This window comes from Diplotaxodon limnothrissa, linkage group LG6, assembly GCF_057381915.1.
Source record: "Diplotaxodon limnothrissa isolate DT_005_m linkage group LG6, D_limnothrissa_male_GT1.1, whole genome shotgun sequence".
Classification (NCBI taxonomy): Eukaryota; Metazoa; Chordata; class Actinopteri; order Cichliformes; family Cichlidae; genus Diplotaxodon; species Diplotaxodon limnothrissa.
In genome coordinates, this window is record NC_140601.1 from 22,870,689 (window position 1) to 22,889,542 (window position 18,854).

Genomic DNA, 18,854 nt, shown 5'->3' on the forward strand with positions numbered 1-18,854 from the left:
CTATACAAAAAAGAAAAAGGGGTTTCATCGATCCGCAGCGTTCTCACTCTCGTCCCACGGCTGGGCGAGAGGCTGACTGGACGCGTGGAAACCCTTAGCTGATGATAGGATCCGTCATAGCCCTAACATGAATGTGCCATTTTTTGTTTTAAAAGCCGCTCTTTTGGCTGCGATCAGCACTCGCTGTTATGCCAGCAGCGTCCCTTCATTCATCCTGCCGTTCACCGACTGTGCCGGGAGTCGTGGGAAAGACGGCTTCTACCGGGGAGCGATAGACGTCACTGAGTCCGGCACCCGGTGTATGAACTGGACCGAAGTCTCCGGCTTCGACGAACGGTACCCGGGCAAAGGCATAGGCGAGCACAACCACTGTCGCAACCCGGACGGCCGAATCCGACCCTGGTGCTTTTTTAGGAACCACAGAGGCAGAGTAGACTGGGGGTACTGCGACTGTAAACAAGGTAAACACGCAGGCCTAGTAGCAGCAGCTTTATTGTGTTTTATAGGCATTAACAGCCTCGAAATTGTACAACGTGGCTACAAATATTACACCTAGAAGAAGGTGAAATCCCCAGATGAGCAGGATTCAAGACATGCTACAGCAGATAAAAGGCCAACATGAATGGAATGAACATTTTTATAGGGGCTGAGAAGCTGTTGATACATGTGTTTTTACAGTACTGTGCAGCTGAGTCATAGAGCATCCACCCATGGAATCATTAAAGCCTACCATACCTTTGGTTTACCAGGGTGTGAATGTAATTGTTCATATGAAAATATTTGTGTTTTCAGCTCTTCCTTTTTTAAAAATCCATATGCAGCTGTATTACATTACAGTTTTGGTGTCAGTTATTGAACGTTTTAACAATTACATGCCGGTAAGTCAGGTGTTCAGATTCAGTGTGTTTACAATTGCACATGGAAGACAGCCACAGGGTGCTCAGGCACCTATGAATATTTAGGGGCATGAATTTGTGTGAGTGTGCGTTGGCATGGATGTGCACCCAGGCATTCGCTGTAAGCTTCTTACTTTACAATGTAAAGCAATCAGGTTACCCTGATGCATGCTCACACACTGAACGACTATACCTGCAAATAACAAATCTGAAAAACACATTTTGTAATCATCTTATATTTATCTTATTCTTCTTATATCATATTGATCTTATGGGTTATAAATATTTAGGTCATGAATTGCATTGTGGGGCAGCACAGGAAGAACACGTCTCTCCACTTTTGAAGGAACTGGCTGTGCAGATAGATAATATCAAAAGGTGTGACATTTAAAATAAACAATCAGACATATCGTTTGCATTCTTTAATATTTCACTTTTTGACATTACTGTCTTATTTTTTTGTGTGATGTGGTGAAACACACATGAAAACATGAAAACATGGCCGGTGATCTATGTGTGTTTTAGAGCTCGCATAGTGTCTCTTTTTCTCTCCTGACTTTGTGCCAGTTTTAGCCCCCCCCCCCCCCCACTTTAAACTCAGGTGTTCCCCAAAAAGATTCTTTTGCACATTACATACAGTTTTACATCTACTTTTCTCCAACCGTCTTTCCATCTCAGGCTCTGTCCGTCTGCAAGGTGGCCGCTCCAAGCTAGATGGCAGGGTGGAAGTGTACCTTGGGGGAACGTGGGGGTCCATTTGTAGCAACGACTGGGGAGACGAAGATGCTACAGTGGTCTGCAGACAGCTGGGCAAGGGGTGAGAGAGAGCACAAACACGTACACATATGCTTAAATGTGCGGTATTTATTTTATCCCTCCCTCTCACATACGTCTTTAGACAGAGGTGCAGGTTCTGTCACCATCTGCCGTTAAATTCATAACTGCTAACAGAGCTTCATTCAGGCACGCTCCTCTTTTCTGCTCGACGCTTCTTGTTTGACTCTTACATTCCAGCCCTCTATTCCCCAGAGGCACTTAAATACCTCGAGTGTCGTGCCGTTGACGTTGTTTCTCGCATACTCGTCCGTTCTCTGTTTCTGTTTTTCACATGTGCCTCTTACTGTGTCTCGTGGACTTGATTATGAGATGTTGTCATGCTTCTCAAGGGAGCCTGTAGTCAGATTGTATATAACAGCACAGTCCATAGTCAGTTGAGAAACTGTCCTGCTCTCCCTGGAGAACAGAGAAACTCTTTGACTTATTGCACATGCTGTCACTAACACCAGCGCTGGCACACGTTCTGATACGAACACTTGCCCGCGTGTGTTTGTACTCACACAGGAGTCAATGAAAGTCCACAGCAGAAAGGAAGAAGGGCAAATGTCAGGCATATGTCATTTGGAGTGCTTGGTGATGACTTTCACATGCTTAATTATTGAAAGCTGTTGGGTGTAAGGACTACTAACGGCATTGGCCCAGAGCAACAGATTATGCATGTGCAGACAGCTCAAGCTTACTGCTAGCAGGTTAATAAAGCTGCCTGCTTGTAATTTGTAACTCTTGTTATTAAATGAGATTTGGATCAGTGTCAGGTGGCATGATGGTGCTGTGTGGAGCTTGCATGTTTTCCCTGTACCTACTTCCAGGTTATCTGGTTTCCTTTAACATTCAAAAGACATGTTAGGTTAATGACTCCTTCTAAATTGGCCGCAGAGAGGATGTGAGAGTGTAGTAGCCCTGTTATGGACTGTTTCTGGCCAAGTGTGAGTCGGAATAGTCTCCAGTCAACCCGTGACCATAATTATGAAAACGGATGGAGGGGTGGATGGGTTAGTGTCAGCTGGAATATTAAAAAGCTTTTCAAATTACTATAACTAACATGTTTCCCTTTTGATGTTCTTCCAGATTTTCAGGTCGCGCTCGAGCAGTTCCTCTGTTCCGTCCAGGCACAGCCAAGCTCCACTGGACGGCAGTCCATTGCCAAGGCAAAGAGCCAGACCTGCTCCAGTGTCCCAAGGCAACCTGGAATGGCGAGGAGTGTTCTCTGGTTGCAGCTGTTACCTGCAACCAGCAGCCAGGTAATTATAGATCTGCCATGGGAGGTTTGTGAGAATAAGTTGAAAGAAATCAAATGATCTTACAAACTACAAATTTCAATAAATATATACTTTAAAAATATACAAATAAAAAAGCAGCATACTGTGTGCTTTTTGCTTGCTCACACTTCAGCAGGTGTGTCCCTTCCCATAAGGCTGGTGGGAGGCCGGTCAAAGTCAGAGGGCAGGGTTGAGGTCCTCCATGCCGGGGAGTGGGGTTCCATCTGCGATGACCAATGGGATGACAGTGACGCAGAGGTGGTGTGTCGACAGCTGGGGCTGAGGTTAAGTCGTATTGACACACACACACACACACACACACACACACACACACACACACACACACACAAACACACACACACACACACACACACACACACACACACACACACACACACACACACACAATGATACAAATGTTCATATTCAAATTAGCATAAAGGAAATACACTGCCGGTGTGACAGAAGTGAGAAAAAAATGTGTGGCAGAAAGATACAGAAGGCAGCTGGAGATGAGTTTGTGCGGGTATCCCTCCGTCTTTCTCTCCCTCTGTCTCCAAAAGTATGACAAGTATTCTTTCTATTCAGACACAGAGGAAGAGGAGCAAGCAGTAAAGAACATCTGGGGGTCAGACAGTGAATCAGGCTCATTGTTCCTGCTAGAATTCTAGCACCACAGAGATATGCATATTTAGCAGCGCTATACAGGGAGCAAATACATCGCAATGTTTACATTTGCAGGGATGTGCGTGACAAGCAGTGTCCCGATATTAAAAATGACATATAATGTGCTCACTCTGTAAATCCTCTAAATTAAAGGAGAAAAGGATACGGTATTGTATGCGCTGCATTTTGTACGTCATGTCCAATGAGCACATGTGTTTTGCATTAGTATTACTAGAGCCAAAATGTCTTAGAATTCTGCATCTTTCCTTTTCTTTGTAGTGGCGTTGCAAGGGCATGGGGCCAGGCACATTTTGGCAAGGGTTCAGGCCGCTTGTGGTTGGACGAGGTGCGTTGCACAGGCAATGAGCTCACTCTGGAGCAATGTCCAAAAAGTGCATGGGGAGAACACAACTGTCTGCACTCTGAAGATGCAGGGGTCTCCTGCAATCCTCTTACAGGTAGATCACCAAATAATCATTGTTAGGAGCAAAGACATCAAAGTGGGATACACACAGACATGTTTATATATATAGAAATCAAAGCTTCTCACCTTATACCGGAAACATCAGGAAGTTCCCATGACCCTTAAAGATTTTGCTTTTTGCTTTTGTTGCTCTCTCTTCCCACATTTTTGACGTATCAAGCACAGGTGTAACTGATAACATTAACAACAAGAAGCACTCTGAGAGCGCAAACCTTCACCAAGGCAGCTCAGCCTCTGGATTGTATTTACCTTTACGGGAGTAGAAGAGGTCTGTAGTAAAAACAATTGGCCTGTTTTAGTGCCCTGTGGAAACTCATTTTAATATCCTTGACATAATTTTGATTTTTGTTCCCCCCCCCCATAAAAAGAAACTTTTTCAGATCCATTGTATATGTATTCCAATTGTTATGTATTTAAAGAATTATAACCTGTTACTGTCAGTTACATGAGAAAGTCATAATAAAATATTGTGATTTTTGTAATCTTACTATATCATTCGCTATATGTGTATATTTTGTCATTACAGCGGCAGTAAGAAACAGTTTTAAAAAGTGCTATATAGCATTATTAACTCTTTGACCTTCATATCTAGTCAGTCTTTTGACCTTGAAGGAGTGGTCAAAGGTCAAATGTGACATGATACTTTAAATTCTTACCAATAAATCCTTAGGCTGACCTTTGGTAAATTACATCTTGGTGCATTTGGTTCAGACAGGATTGACCAGAGCTTTTTTGTTCATTACAACATCAGTAATTACACTCTGAACGTTTACAGTGCAGTTAATAGCTTTGCTGTGCTCCGTTATTTCCTGCAAAACTTAAAAAAACGATAAAAGTAAAATATGTGACTTTTGGAAGAAATCTAGAAGAAATTTATTCACATTCAAAAGGAGATTTCTCTTTCTCTCGACCCGTTTATCCCCAATCACTCTCTCACTTTCTCTCCAGATGGTACTATTAGGTTGGTTGGGGGTGCCGGCAGCCACGAGGGACGTCTAGAAATCTTCTACCGTGGTCAGTGGGGAACGGTGTGTGACGACGGCTGGACAAACTCAAACACGCAAGTGGTGTGCCGACAGCTTGGCTACAGGTAATGTAAAGTATTTCCCACCCGTTCACACACCTTTGTATTTATTCCAAATCATTGCTCATAAATAACTTAAACATGTTTGTTTGATTGCGGATGTGTGTCTGCATGTGCAGGTTCGGAGAGACTCTCTCTCCTGGAGTGCCAGATACTCCAGTTCCACGCTTTGGGGTGGGCTTAGGTCCTATTCTGTTGGATGATGTGAGCTGCACGGGGAAAGAACCTAGTTTATTGCTGTGCAACAGGAGGGAGTGGCTGCACCACGACTGTACACACCAGGAAGATGTTAACATTGCATGCAACCCTGAGCACAATGGAGAGGGTCTTCCAATCAGTAAGAGAATACATTAAAAGGTTATATATGGGAGAGATGCATGGTTTTGTATGTGGTTATGTATACTGCAACTTGTATGTGACTATATATATATGGCACAGTTTTTTTTTGAAGCATAGTGCTAGTTGAAGCTTTAGGCTGGATTATTATAACAACATAGGACATATATTGGGCGTGCAGGCATGCATAATCTCTAAATCTTTCTGGATAATGTTTTAGGAAAAGAGGTTGTTATGCACACATTTACATTCATACTTTTTTTTCAGAAATATAATTCAGGGCTCGTAGTTCATCATAAGAAAGAAGTGTATTTTTACATCCCCTTATGATATTTTAATGCTCTCCAGTTTTACTGATTTTAGTCTATATTAAGACTTTCAGTATTGCTGATCAGTGGATTTTGTTTTTCCCCCTCTCATGTTTGGTTGGCCTTGGCCCAGTAGAGATCGCCTCATTGCATAAATGGGATTCCCCAGGAGTCAATCAAACTGTTGTACTTTCCAAGAAATGAATTTAGTTTCCATTCATCAGCAGAATGTCACTTGTGTGTCAGTCAGGTGTTCGGACCTATTACAGCTGAAAGATCAACATCAAAGATAATAAATCTGGTCTGTTGGGCATGCACCACGCATTCAAAATTTCCTTAGAATTACACAACAGGCTTTGCTTCGTTTCAAATACTGAACAGAAGGTCATTGCCAGTTTTCCATTGTTGCTGTTTACAGAAAAACAAAGTGCAGAAAACACACATAAAGAATTATACTAAATATGGAACTATATTTAGTATAATTCTTTCATTTTACATAAATGTATTTTAAATTGCTGTTACAACAATATTACTTTATATCTGCCAGGCCCACTGATGCCACCATCAGTGGGCCTGGCAGATATAATCTGCATGAGATATTCTGATAGATCCTTTTAGGATTAGTGGGCTAAGCAAATGTAACAAGGGAGACTAATAAATACACAAAATTATTACTCTTAGTAACAAAAATACAAATTATGAAGGACTCTTGTATCCTGGCTTTCCACTTGTAGGCCAACTTTATAATCAGGGAGAAATGGCTGTTTAATTTGGTGGGTTTAGCCAAATGATTAAAACGTCTTTGTAATTTGCCTTTCCTTTCATAAAAACAGATAATGGAAGGGCAAGCTGATCTGAAATCTGTTCCTGACATGTCTGCCGCAACCTGCAGGCAATTAAACCTCATCGTGTGTAGAAAAACAAAGTCAGCCTTTTTCAAGAGACACAGGGAGAGGATGATATAAGCCATGCTAACTCTAGTAAGCACAGCTGTCAGTTGGTTTTTCCAGCCTTAATAACTTGGCATCATGGTAAAGTCATCATGATCAAATGACTCCACTACAGACCCTTTACCTATAAGTCCTGATGGTACAATCACATCTGCCAGGCACCAGTGCACTAGTATGGCCAACCTATCGCATAACACAAGATCTATGTCTATAGCTTCCAGACAGCAATAAAGTTCTGCAAGGGTAAGAGATGCTGGCGGGTAAAGTTTCATACATCTCTGTATGGCTCAGATGTCTCAGGTTTCAGATCATTCTGCAAATGTCGCGTGCACAAGTCTAATAAGTCTAGCCCATGACACAGAAAACACTGTGTTTTTTACATCCTGAGTGAGGGCAGGTTTGAAGTTTGTGTAGAGAGAGCGCATACAAAATGAAATGGCTGCTTAATTTGGTGGGTTTAGATGGCTTACATTGTTTGGCAATAGCCTCAGGGACGCTCTTACCCCACAAAAATGCAACTCAAGAATTCTGTTATTACTGTGGAGCATTTGTATGCGCGTCTGATTACGTGTTTGCGTTTGAGTGTTTACATGTGTGAGCAAAACCCCACTTCATCCCTCGGCATGCCAAAGACAGATCAGGCTGTGTTGTTTTTGGAAAAGGGAAAAAAGTAACTAGCCAGGCAGGATAAACCAGGCACTCAGCCTTTCACTTTAACTCTCTGTTGTGATAGATCATCACATTAAGGCCGTGTCAGAGCAGTAATGTAGCGTGTGTGCATATCTTTACTTTTATTACTCATGCTGAGGGGATATAAATATGGCTCCACATAGTCACATTGAAAAGACCTTCCCTCCTGAACAGAGCTCACTGATGTAAATCATTAAAATCTACACTAAAGCCTTTTATGTTAATGTTGGCACTTGATACAGGTTATGATTAAAACTGGGGTAATCTGAAGAAAATTATATAGGTAATGTTCACTAGTTGATTAAACACAATTCTGTGTGTGTTTGTGTGTGTGTGTGTGTGTTAAGACAGGAAGAACTGTTTGTGTTTCTAAGGATGGACAAACATTTCCTTAATTGCCAACACCAACTAAGATGTAAACATTCCCACAATTAATTCTCCCTCCCCTAAATCTCACCCTTCTAAATGTCCTATGTCCCAAAAGCACAGTCATTAAGAAAATTTTGGTATTTCATTTACTGTAATAGAGCCAGAATCATTTTATACTGAGGTTCCCTGCTTAGGAATGTTTAGACTACGAAGCACAAAAAAATGATATCTCTGAAATGATCTCTTAAAGAAACAAAGAAGGACGCAAAGAAAGAAAATTCCATGAGAAAATCTTTCTTCTTTCGATCTAGGTATGTTGATTCAGTGGCAAAACAAAAAAAATCAGATTTAGCTGAAACTTAGAAAGAATGTAAACTGATCCTGAAAATGTCTACAGACGGGAAAGACATTAGTATACACTTAAATGTGTTTGGTGTGAGTGTGTGCGTTTGTGTGTGCATTTTGGGGCATCTGTATGCTCACAACTATTAGATCAATGTAGAGCTTATACTGATTTGATTAACAGTGTGAGCGAACACTTGAAAGAAAGAACAAGAGAAAGTGTGTGCGTGTGAAAAAATGAGATGAGAGCCAATAAAGATAAAGATAAACAACCACACACACACAACTACACACACACAGACTGTGTTTTCGTGCAAGAACATAGACAGGTGTTCCAGCTACTTTATTTGTAGAGGGCATGTACACACATGCTTCTATTCACTAGACAGATCAGGTTTGTTAGAGGAATGTTTGCTTCTTTGAACATTTCAAGACTCTGGGTGTTAGACATCTTCAATCAACTGAGCCAGCATGTGATCTTCATGCACTGTCAGCCTAAACTGTTGTGTGTGTATGTGTTCTTCAGGTGTGCCAGTGAGACTAGTAGGAGGAGAGAGCCCTAGAGAAGGGCGTGTCGAGCTCTATCTGTCCGGTCAGTGGGGGACTGTCTGTGATGATGGATGGACTGATCATGATGCTGAGGTTGTCTGCAGGCAGTTGGGATATAGGTATTTAAGTTGGAATCGGCTAATTTCACACACACACACACACACACACACACACACACACACACACACACACACACACACAGCATTGATTCACTAGCTCATTATGTCCCAACCAATCCTTTGATTGACAGTATGTCAGAAAATAATAAAACTGGTTAAAAAGAAAAAAGTGCAAGCACTTATGGACAGGATCAGCATCACTGAAACAGAGGTACTGTGAAGTGTTTGAGAAAAGCTTAGCTGAAAGTTGTAGAAATGCAATGTGATCTCCTCGTACATTATACTCACTTAAGTGAATCCAGACTGAATCTACTCGGTTTGCAAAATCCATCACCCCATTTCTTCATCTCACAATCCTTACCTGCTTCCATGTTGCCTTCATCACACGTCTGAAATGCTCAAGTTTATTTACAGTTTTTAAAAAAAAAAGCTACAGTGGATTATAAATCATAAAAAATGACTGCGTTTCATTATTTATTAATTTTCTTTCTTTGATTGTAGTTGTTAAGATGTTTTGGTATGAGCTTTTCATGGTGACCTTTCTGTTACCTTTACAAAAATAAATTTTCGATTTAAAACACAGGCTAATGATGCAAAAGTCACATTTCAAGTATCGGATATGTTTCCTGGCACTTGTCCAGAGGCCTCCTTTTCATTTTCTTCTGAGACGCCTTTTTGTTTTCAAGAACAATGACAATGAGATGACAAGGGAAAACTTTACTATAACAAACTGTCTTATTTCCTTTCTCATCACTCCTCAGCAAAGATATTCATGAGAAAACACTTGGCCCTCCTTTCCAACTTGAGTGGTTTATAGCCAAAGCAGCTCTTTTTTTTAACTGTTGTTGTACGTTAACCGCGGGTTGCCTCGGAGATACACCAAGCCAGCATGATGTCAGTCTTTAGGCGTTGCTCCAAGCAACTCGGAGGGTCACTTTCTACATACATTGTCTAGGGAGCTATTGAACACACAGATACAACATTAGATGAGTAAGTAAGAGACACAAGGTTCCCAGTGGATAACGAGACCTGTCACCCAACATACTCCAGGGATGCAACATAAGACCTTCTCTTTCTGTTATCTATCAGTCTTAATTAAATTCACAGTTACAGTCTGTACCTACACAAGTTCATCCTACAGGCCAGTGTGTGTTAGTTCTTTGCTAATTTAAGTCAGGGGTGAGATAATGGTGCAAAGTTTTGCTATCCTTTGTCAACCTAGTTTGCGTCACATTCTGAGAAGGTCAAATGTTAACATCTAAACCAATTTGTTGTCACCGCCTTCACTTACGCACCTAAACAGGTCTATGTAATAACAAATAATGTTCAACTCTTATTTAAAGACATTTGTAAATGGAATTTTGAAAAACGCCTCATCACTCACGTCAGTCAGTTTGTCTGACTTGTTACAGCTGAAAGATAAACAAAAGACGTCTGTTCTGCATGCGCCGCACATTCAAATTTTCCTTAGAATGTTACACAACAGACTTTGCTCCATGTGAAATACCAACAGAAGGTCATTGTCAGAGTTTTCCATTGTTGCTGCTTGTGCAAAAACAAGTGCAGAGCTCCAGTGCAGTTCCATATTTAGTATAATTCTTTTATTTTACATCAATATATTTTAAATTGCTGTGGCCATAATAGAACTTTATATCTGTCAGGTCCACTGATGGTGGGCACTAACTCTTCTTCGGAACTACCATCAGATCTCCCACGTTATCTAAATATTTTTACTAAGACTTACTTTTTTACTTAATTTGTGCCACAGATCTTTTTTTCCCCTCTGATCATAAAGAACGTGTGTTTCTCAGAATGTGTTACTTTTTGGACAGTTCTGCCTGTTCTTGTGTTTGTTTTCTATAACTGAGAAAGCGATGTAGTGAAATGCGTATACGTCTGTCCTCTCAAGTGGCGTGGCAAAGGCCCGCGTGATGGCATACTTCGGTGAAGGGACGGGGCCCATCCACGTGGACAATGTGAAGTGCACTGGTGAAGAGCTTTCTTTAGCTGATTGTATCAAAGAGGTTCCAGGAACACACAACTGCCGCCACAGCGAGGACGCTGGGGTCATATGCGACTACGGAGCTCCGCAGCCCAGCTACAAAGTGGTGAAAGGTCAGTCAGTTAGTCAGGACCTGGTTTTCACTTTATAACTCTGAAAACAAATAGAGCTTCTATTATTCATCTGGAAACTATACTGTGTTTAGCAAACACGTCCAAAATGTTATACACACCCGAAAACTCAAAAGATATAAATGGCTGAAGAAAGGACCAGCGTAAGAGTTTAAGCAGAAAGTGTGGGACTTCGATGACTGTGTGTATCCAGATGGTAAAATGGAGAGTTTTACAGTATTATTGCTTCATCCTGTCAGTGACACGTCAGGGCAGACGCACAAAATGCTCTCCATTACCTGCACATGTTCTGATGCTACCATTTCTCACATAACCAATGCAGGACTGTATTTTGTCTCGTTTTGCATGTAGTTTTGGACATCACATAGACAAACAGTGAAAGGAATCACTTTATTTATTTATTAATTGAATTCAGGTTCATATTATAGTAGGAAAAGAAGAATTATGCTTCTGACCAGACTAAACATTTAATAAAACCAACACTGGAGCTGAGATGTATGGTTTAGCAATCATCACCCTCCCACAGGCTCTCAAATATACACAACCACTGGTCCCTCTTTTGTCTCTGTCAGATCCTGTGGACTCAATTTGCGGTCTGCGGCTCATACACACTCGCCAGAGGAGAATCATAGGAGGAGAAAACTCTCTGAGGTAAGTTGGCAGGGAGAGCAGGGATTAATACCAGCATGGAAAAATCCTGTCAGAGATCTAGAATAAAGAATAATGGCCACATTTTCAAGCAAACCTTAGATAGAAAACAGCTGATCTGAGGGCTATAGGCAAAGAAAACTGTGTGTGCAGACAAACATCAAGATACATTGTGTGGGGACGCATGTTTTAAAACAAAGCAGGTCCATACACAACACTGTGAAACAGTATTGAGCCACCCCTTATTTCATTTTATTTAACTAAGAAAATGGGAAATCTACCTCTCTTTTTTGGATGTCAGCTGCCTTTTGGTTCTATAATCTATTAAGATGATCCCACCCTTCATTAATGGTGAACTTCCTGCACTTGTCTAGTATTCTTAATTTGTTTAAGAGCACACACCGTGCCAAGATGTGCCACGTTTTCAGCCAATAGTTCTTTGTTTTTTGTAAAAATACAATTTTACCTTTAAGTTATACAAAGTGTGTGTTTATTTGATGTTTCTGTCACAAGCTGCTAGTAAGAAAGTGCCTAAAGATACAATTTAAAGTTCTTTGGCTGTTTTCTTTGTAGGGGTGGCTGGCCATGGCAGGCTGCTATCCGTTTGCGAGGATCTCGAGTAGATGGGAGGTTGGTTTGTGGAGCAACTCTCATTGACACCTGTTGGGTCCTCACTTCGGCACACTGCTTCAAAAGGTCAAAAACACACATCCGCTATTACACAAATACACTGGCTTTTTTCATATCGCACATATTAGACTTTTGAAGTGGAAATGTGGATTGTGCTTACACATATTTTGCTAAGTCTTAAAAGTGTTTTGCATAAAGTAGGATATTTGAATTCATCCCAAAGCAGCTCGACAATGTGTGCGCATGCACAAGACTGATGAAGGGCTGAGAACTGAACATTTGAGCATTATTCAGTGCTGGTTTGGCTGTGGTTATGGTGCAGGTGGCAGGAAGAAAGGCAATTGCTTCAACTCAACTTCATCTGGACTAGAGGCCTCCACATGATGCCACAAACCGAACATCTATCACCTAACGCATACAGTAGAGAAGGCAGTGGAAAAACAAATAGTCCACATTAAATGTTTACACAGTACATGTTGGATTGTCAGGCTTTATTTTACTGATAATATATTTTGGTTGTTACTGGGTTTTAGTTCCAGTGGTGGGGTTTGGTGGGAGAACCACAGCCCCGTAAAGACCCCAGAAGGTCCATGACTATAAATCCAAGTGTTTCCACATTTCAGAGAGGAAGAAGTCTTTCACTAAATCTTTCCCAGTGCCGTTTCCTGAGCCATTTCCAGACCACTTTAGCTGTCAGAGGCTGTATATGCAAGAACTCCTCTCCTCTGTGAAAGTGCTACTTTCAGCTACTTCGAAACGATACACAGGAAGTGCTCCAAATTAACTATACTTTCTTACAGGAGGTAGATTTAGGTAGTAGTGATTACTTGGTGATTAGTTAATCACCAGGGTAAGATTAAACTGACGACTGTTATACTTGCTCAAAAGCTGCATTGTAAGCCTTGTGGAACCTTCGACAGTTATCCTCAAACATAATGCTTTAATTGTTCTTGCGCTGCAAGAGAACGTTTCTCATAGTTTTCGTGTGGCTGCCGTTTTATTGATTCAGAGGGCCAGAGCTACTTAAGAAACAGCCTAAAGGAACTCACCTTTTAACTTGTGAGGTGGGGCTAACATGGAAGACTGATGAATGAGAGCCAAGTTTATCTAATATTAGCATCTCATTATTAGCCTATTCCTTGAACAGTACAGCTTCTTGACGTGTTTTCACTGCAATTTTAAGGCTTATCTGTATTTCATGAAGTCTAAACTGCAGTCACCTGAAGGCACTTTTCATTGTGAAAGTCATCACAGGTGTGAAAGTCTTTTGTGCTGTTTTGTGTTGCGCTCGCTGTTTAACCTTTGCGAGTCTTTGTGCATTTATGGTGTGACCTACAGGCCATAAATGCCCTGCAGGTCTCACCGGTGCCACTGCCACCCAGTTCTGCTATTTAGGACTTCAATAGTGATAGTCAATCAGCTTAATTCCCTGATATCGGTTTTCAATGCCTCAAGCTGTTGGCCTCGGTTATGACAGCTATGAAAAGAAATTTGCTGTATGCGAGCCAGAGGACATAGACCTGTGAAGACTTCCGACTTCACGGTGTCGCCTTTCATCCAGTATACTCCAAAATAGAGTGATACATAAACAAGCACAAAGTTACACACAGCAACAAGCAACGTAATACTATGCGGCCCTTTAGGTCAGAGAAATTAGATGAGCAACTTGGTGTATTCACTTATGTTCGCTCGATTTTGCCTACAAGTACAGATGGCTTAAATATGAAATAAGTGCAGCTGTTCAACCTTTAGTAGCATGACCATGTTGTTTGATTCTCTTAGTATGTTTATGAAAAATGGTCTCATCTTATTGCAGCCAACACATAAACCGATTATTTTCTTGTAGCTGTACAGCTGCAGGTGTGCCAACAATAATATTACACACAGATTTCAGCAGCAGCAGCAATATGTGAAAAATCCATCATAATCTGGAGATTTTGCCTTAAGCGCAGGAAGCCTGGTTGCTCGTGCCACTTCATTTACTTTTTTAATGTAAATAGTCAATGTGAGCTGTATTTGTGACTGTGTGCTTGTGAAGATTTACGTAGTCAAAAGGCTCGTCAGCAGTGTCTCTGCTCTGCCAGGGACCCGGTAACATTCCCAGGTCAGGCGATCTTTCCGGAAAGACTGCACCATATGTAACGAGACACGGAGACTTGGCTCCTTCTTTAACTCTTCTTCATTTACCCGTTTCTTTGCACTCTGGTGCACCTTTCTATGTCCCTCCCTTTCCATTTCAAAGACACCAGACACCAAAGAATTAATTGAACGTGTGAAAAACGCTGGTATGTCATGCTATGAGTCAGATAATCACAGCTTTGCACAGATGGAGTGACAGATTTGCTGTCACTCTTGTCTTTAGTCATACTCTGTTTGTTTAGACCAGGGGTAGGCAACTCCAGGTCTCGAGTGCTGGTGTCCTGCAGGTTTTAGATCGCACCCTGGGTTAACACACCTGAATCAAATGATTAGTTCATTACCAGGCCTCTGGAAAACTTCAAGAAATGCTGGAGAGTCATTTAGCCCTTTAAATCAGCTGTGATGGATCATGGACACATCTAAAACCTCCAGGACACCGGCACTCGAGGCTTGGAGTTGCCTGCCCCTGGTCTAAACAAACAGAGTATGACTAAAGACAAGAGTGACAGCAAATCTGTCACTCCATCTGTGCAAAGCTGTGATTATGAGATAGATGAGATTTTTGCGTGAATATTTTGTGCTGGATTGTTCCTCCCAACATTTAAACATACTTTTCAGATGTTTTGTGAATGTTGCTGAGAGAATAGCATTGTGTATTTGTACTGAAACCTGAAAGTCAGAGCCAGTCACTTTAGAGGATTGTACAGCTTTGTGAGCTTTGTGCATGCATGCATTTTACGCTCTTTCTACCATAACTCATAAAACTACTGTGTCTATATATAGATATATATATATGATATATATATATATATATATATATATATATATATATATATATATATATATATATATATATATATATATATATATATATATATAGATAGATAGATAGATAGATGATATATATATATAGATAGATGATATATATATATATATATATATATATATATATATATATATATATATATATATATATATATATATATATATATATATATATATATATATATATATGTGTGTGTGTGTGTGTGTGTAGATAGATAGGTAGATATACATATACATACATAATATGTATATATACATATATATCTACAATTCTCTGCAGGTATGGAAACAGCACCAAGCAGTATAAAGTTAGAGTGGGAGATTACCACTCCCTCGTCCCTGAGGAATATGAAGAGGAGTATGGTGTCGATCAAATTGTGCTCCATCCAAGCTACCACACCCATAGCAATGATTACGACCTGGCCCTGGTTCATCTGTCACAGGGGGCAGTGGACAAGATGCCGGGAGAGTGTGTGTCATTCAGCCGTCATGTCCTTCCCGCCTGCCTGCCCATGAGGAAAGAGCGAGTGCTCAAACAAGCCAGCAACTGTCACATTACCGGCTGGGGCGACACAGGTGAGGGTGTGTATGTGTATTTGAGTGTTGAGTGGATAACCTGGGGTGCATAACCTGAAGTCACAAAACATTATGCAACGTTATGCAAAATACCCTTTAATCTTCATTCATAAATCTTTAACGCCACAGGGCCACAGTATTGTAGTGATTCCAAGAGGTCAAATGCACTGCAACTTAAAATAACACCAGCAAATACAAAAACGCTGCAACAGCACACAAAACACAACAGAAGTTGAATAAATCACAATAGTAGAAAAAAAATCTCTTAAACCACAACAGGGTTTTTCTGGGGAGGCGATATCATGATGGACCAGCTGCGGAAGTGACAAAAACCAAATGATGAGATTTTCAGACCAAGTTTGAAACACTCAAAAAAGCGGAGGATTCATCTGTGGGAGATATGAGGGAGGAAAAAGATGGAGGCAATGTGTGTTTTAATCACATGCTTCATTTCATATTGTAGATATGTGTTTGCTGTTAGCTTGCCACTTTTTGAGCTGGTCCATCACGTTATTGTCTCCCTCTCCATTTTGTTTTATGGTTTTGTTATTTATTTCTATAAAACACAACAAAAACCAAGCAAATATTTATTCTATTTGCTTGTGTTTTCTTACATTGCAGTGCTTTTCACCTCTCAAGGCCAACATAGATTTCACAAGAATCTCACATTTGCACGTTTTCAGTTCCATGTTAATTGTTAACTGAAAATAGTTTGTCACAATTACTTCTGCTGTCAAAAAAACGTATTTAAAAACTAACAGAGACCTCCAGATGCCCCTCAGTGTTAAAAAAAAAAAAAACTCAGCAGTAAGGCGATAAAGGGAAACAAGTGCACCCAAAGGGTTGTTTCTGTATTCAGCTAAGGGTGATTCTCCAAAGAGCAGAAAAATTCTATTCTCAATTGAATGTGTTTTTAAAGGTCACCTGCAAAGCCAGATGAAGTAAAGACGAGTCCGTCATCAGTGCTGTAAATTGTACTTGTTTGACTTCATTTTCTGTCTCTGTCCATACACCTGACCATATGCGCACATGCACATCTGTTAGTGATTTTTAAATTACACGCTGATGTCATTAATCACAGTGAGTCAAAAGAACACAGGACACGGTCAAGCTAGAACACACACTCCCTAAGATCCGAGCGTGTTTCACTCATGGATTCTAAGTAGTGGACTGTACATGTGATAGAACATTGATGTTTGTGGAAAAGAGCGTTTTTATTAGCTTATTTAAGTGAGGCAATGCAGGCTATTACAGCTGTTAGTGCCCCTCTGATATCACACACGCAAGCAAATTTTACACGTCTGCCATCCTAAGCTGCCTTGGATAGTTGGCAGTACTATGTGGCATTGGAGAGCATCAGAGAAAGAAACCACTCACAACTCCAGAGCTCTGAGCTGCAGAGCTCGGGGTGGCTGTAGCTCAGGTGGTAGAGCAGGTTCATCGGAGTATGAATGTGTGTGAATGTCAGTTAGAAAGCACCTAGGAAAAATGTGCTTGTGCGAATGGGTGTGGATGGGTGAAGCGCTTTGAGTGCTCAGAAGAATAGAAAAGCGGTATATAAGAACCAGTCCATTAGTTTGGTTGTTTGTCCCAGCGACACAATTGTAGAAATCCACGGGTTGCTGTGGTCGCAGTTCTTTTTGCTTCAATGCAAAAATGGGTTGCTGCTTGTTGTTTGGCCTTTAGGAGGCTATGTATGCTGTAATAGGTGTAAAAAGGCTGGGTTTTTTTTTTTAAAAAGAGACGCAGCGTGGGAACCATGTGGAATAAAGAAAGCCACAAAGCTCGAAACTGACTTGTCTCCCAGTTCCCCTTCATACTGGCCAGTCAAGTTTCAGAAATTTAAACTTGACTGGCAAAAGTGATACTCGTGTGAAACACTGCTTCATAACCACAAGGATTAAAGGCTGTCTGGCACTGTGAGCTAAATGTTTAAAATCAGCATGCTACCATGTGATAATATTACTCAACGGAGTAAACATTTAACAGCTCAACATCATGTTGAGCCATGCTAACTTTATATTTACGTTTTGCACTAACCACATGCAGTCATGTGTTCTAGGTCATGTTTTGTATCTAAGTTGAGGGATAAACAGAAATTCTTGATGATGGCACTAAATGAGAATTCACTGTGAATAATTGTCATAAACACATCGTTTTTGTATGTTTGCCTCACTTTCCTTGAAATCCAATCATGATCGCACACACAATCTACCCAAATTTAATCTCACAACCCACACATCATACAGCATGTAGCAGCTGCTGTCAGTCAGAGTTAAATGCTGGATCTGTGTCTGAGAGCCATGAGATGCTGATGTTGCCGAAGATGCAGAAGAAAGTGCAGTTTTTCCTCCTGCTGCCCATTGAAACCTTGTTCTCTTTCTTTGGAGCATAAATTCAGGCGCACCTTTGAAACCTGCTGTTCTCTGCTCTCTCCTTTTCCAGGCCGTTCATACTCCAAGACCTTGCAGCAGGCTCCTCTGTCTCTGTTTCCACGCCGCCATTGCCAGGAGCATTTTCACACAGCCTTCACAAGCCGCATGCTCTGTGCCGGCAGCATCCACTCAGAAAGGCGTGTGGACAGTTGCCGTGGAGACAGTGGAGGTCCATTGGTGTGTGAGCGCCCAGGAGGGGGTTGGGTTGTTTACGGGGTCACATCCTGGGGTCAGGCCTGCAGGACACAGCAGTCCCCTGGTGTCTACACCAAAGTCTCCGCATTTAGCTCCTGGATACGCAAAGTAATTGGACGCGATGAAAAAAAGAAGTAATAAACTGAAAACAACGGTCTAAATCAAGAGGATTCATTTTCAGCCAGCTACTTGCATAAAAGGATATTTCAGTTATGAATACTTAATGTCATTCTTAATAATCCTGTGAGGTATATCACAATCTGACCTTTAGTGACATAAAGACAATGTTGGACTTTATTGTATTTTGTTTTTTGTCAAGGGAAATTATTCTTTAGCACTTATTTGACTAATTTAACATTTTTATGAGGTTTTCATTTCAAATGG

General features: G+C 41.0%; 1 protein-coding gene across 1 annotated transcript; it reads left to right on the forward strand.

Annotated features, from left to right (window-relative positions):
* The first annotated feature begins 127 nt into the window (after positions 1-127).
* On the forward strand, positions 128-18,608 carry prss12 (serine protease 12). The gene is made up of 13 exons (XM_085355940.1): positions 128-461; positions 1,575-1,713; positions 2,802-2,974; positions 3,126-3,276; positions 3,938-4,116; positions 5,091-5,232; positions 5,346-5,563; positions 8,748-8,889; positions 10,799-11,004; positions 11,595-11,673; positions 12,244-12,366; positions 15,545-15,840; positions 18,286-18,608. The coding sequence occupies exons 1-13, from the start codon at positions 128-130 to the stop codon at positions 18,606-18,608; spliced, it is 2,505 nt and encodes an 834-aa protein (XP_085212066.1).
* The last annotated feature ends 246 nt before the right edge of the window (positions 18,609-18,854 follow it).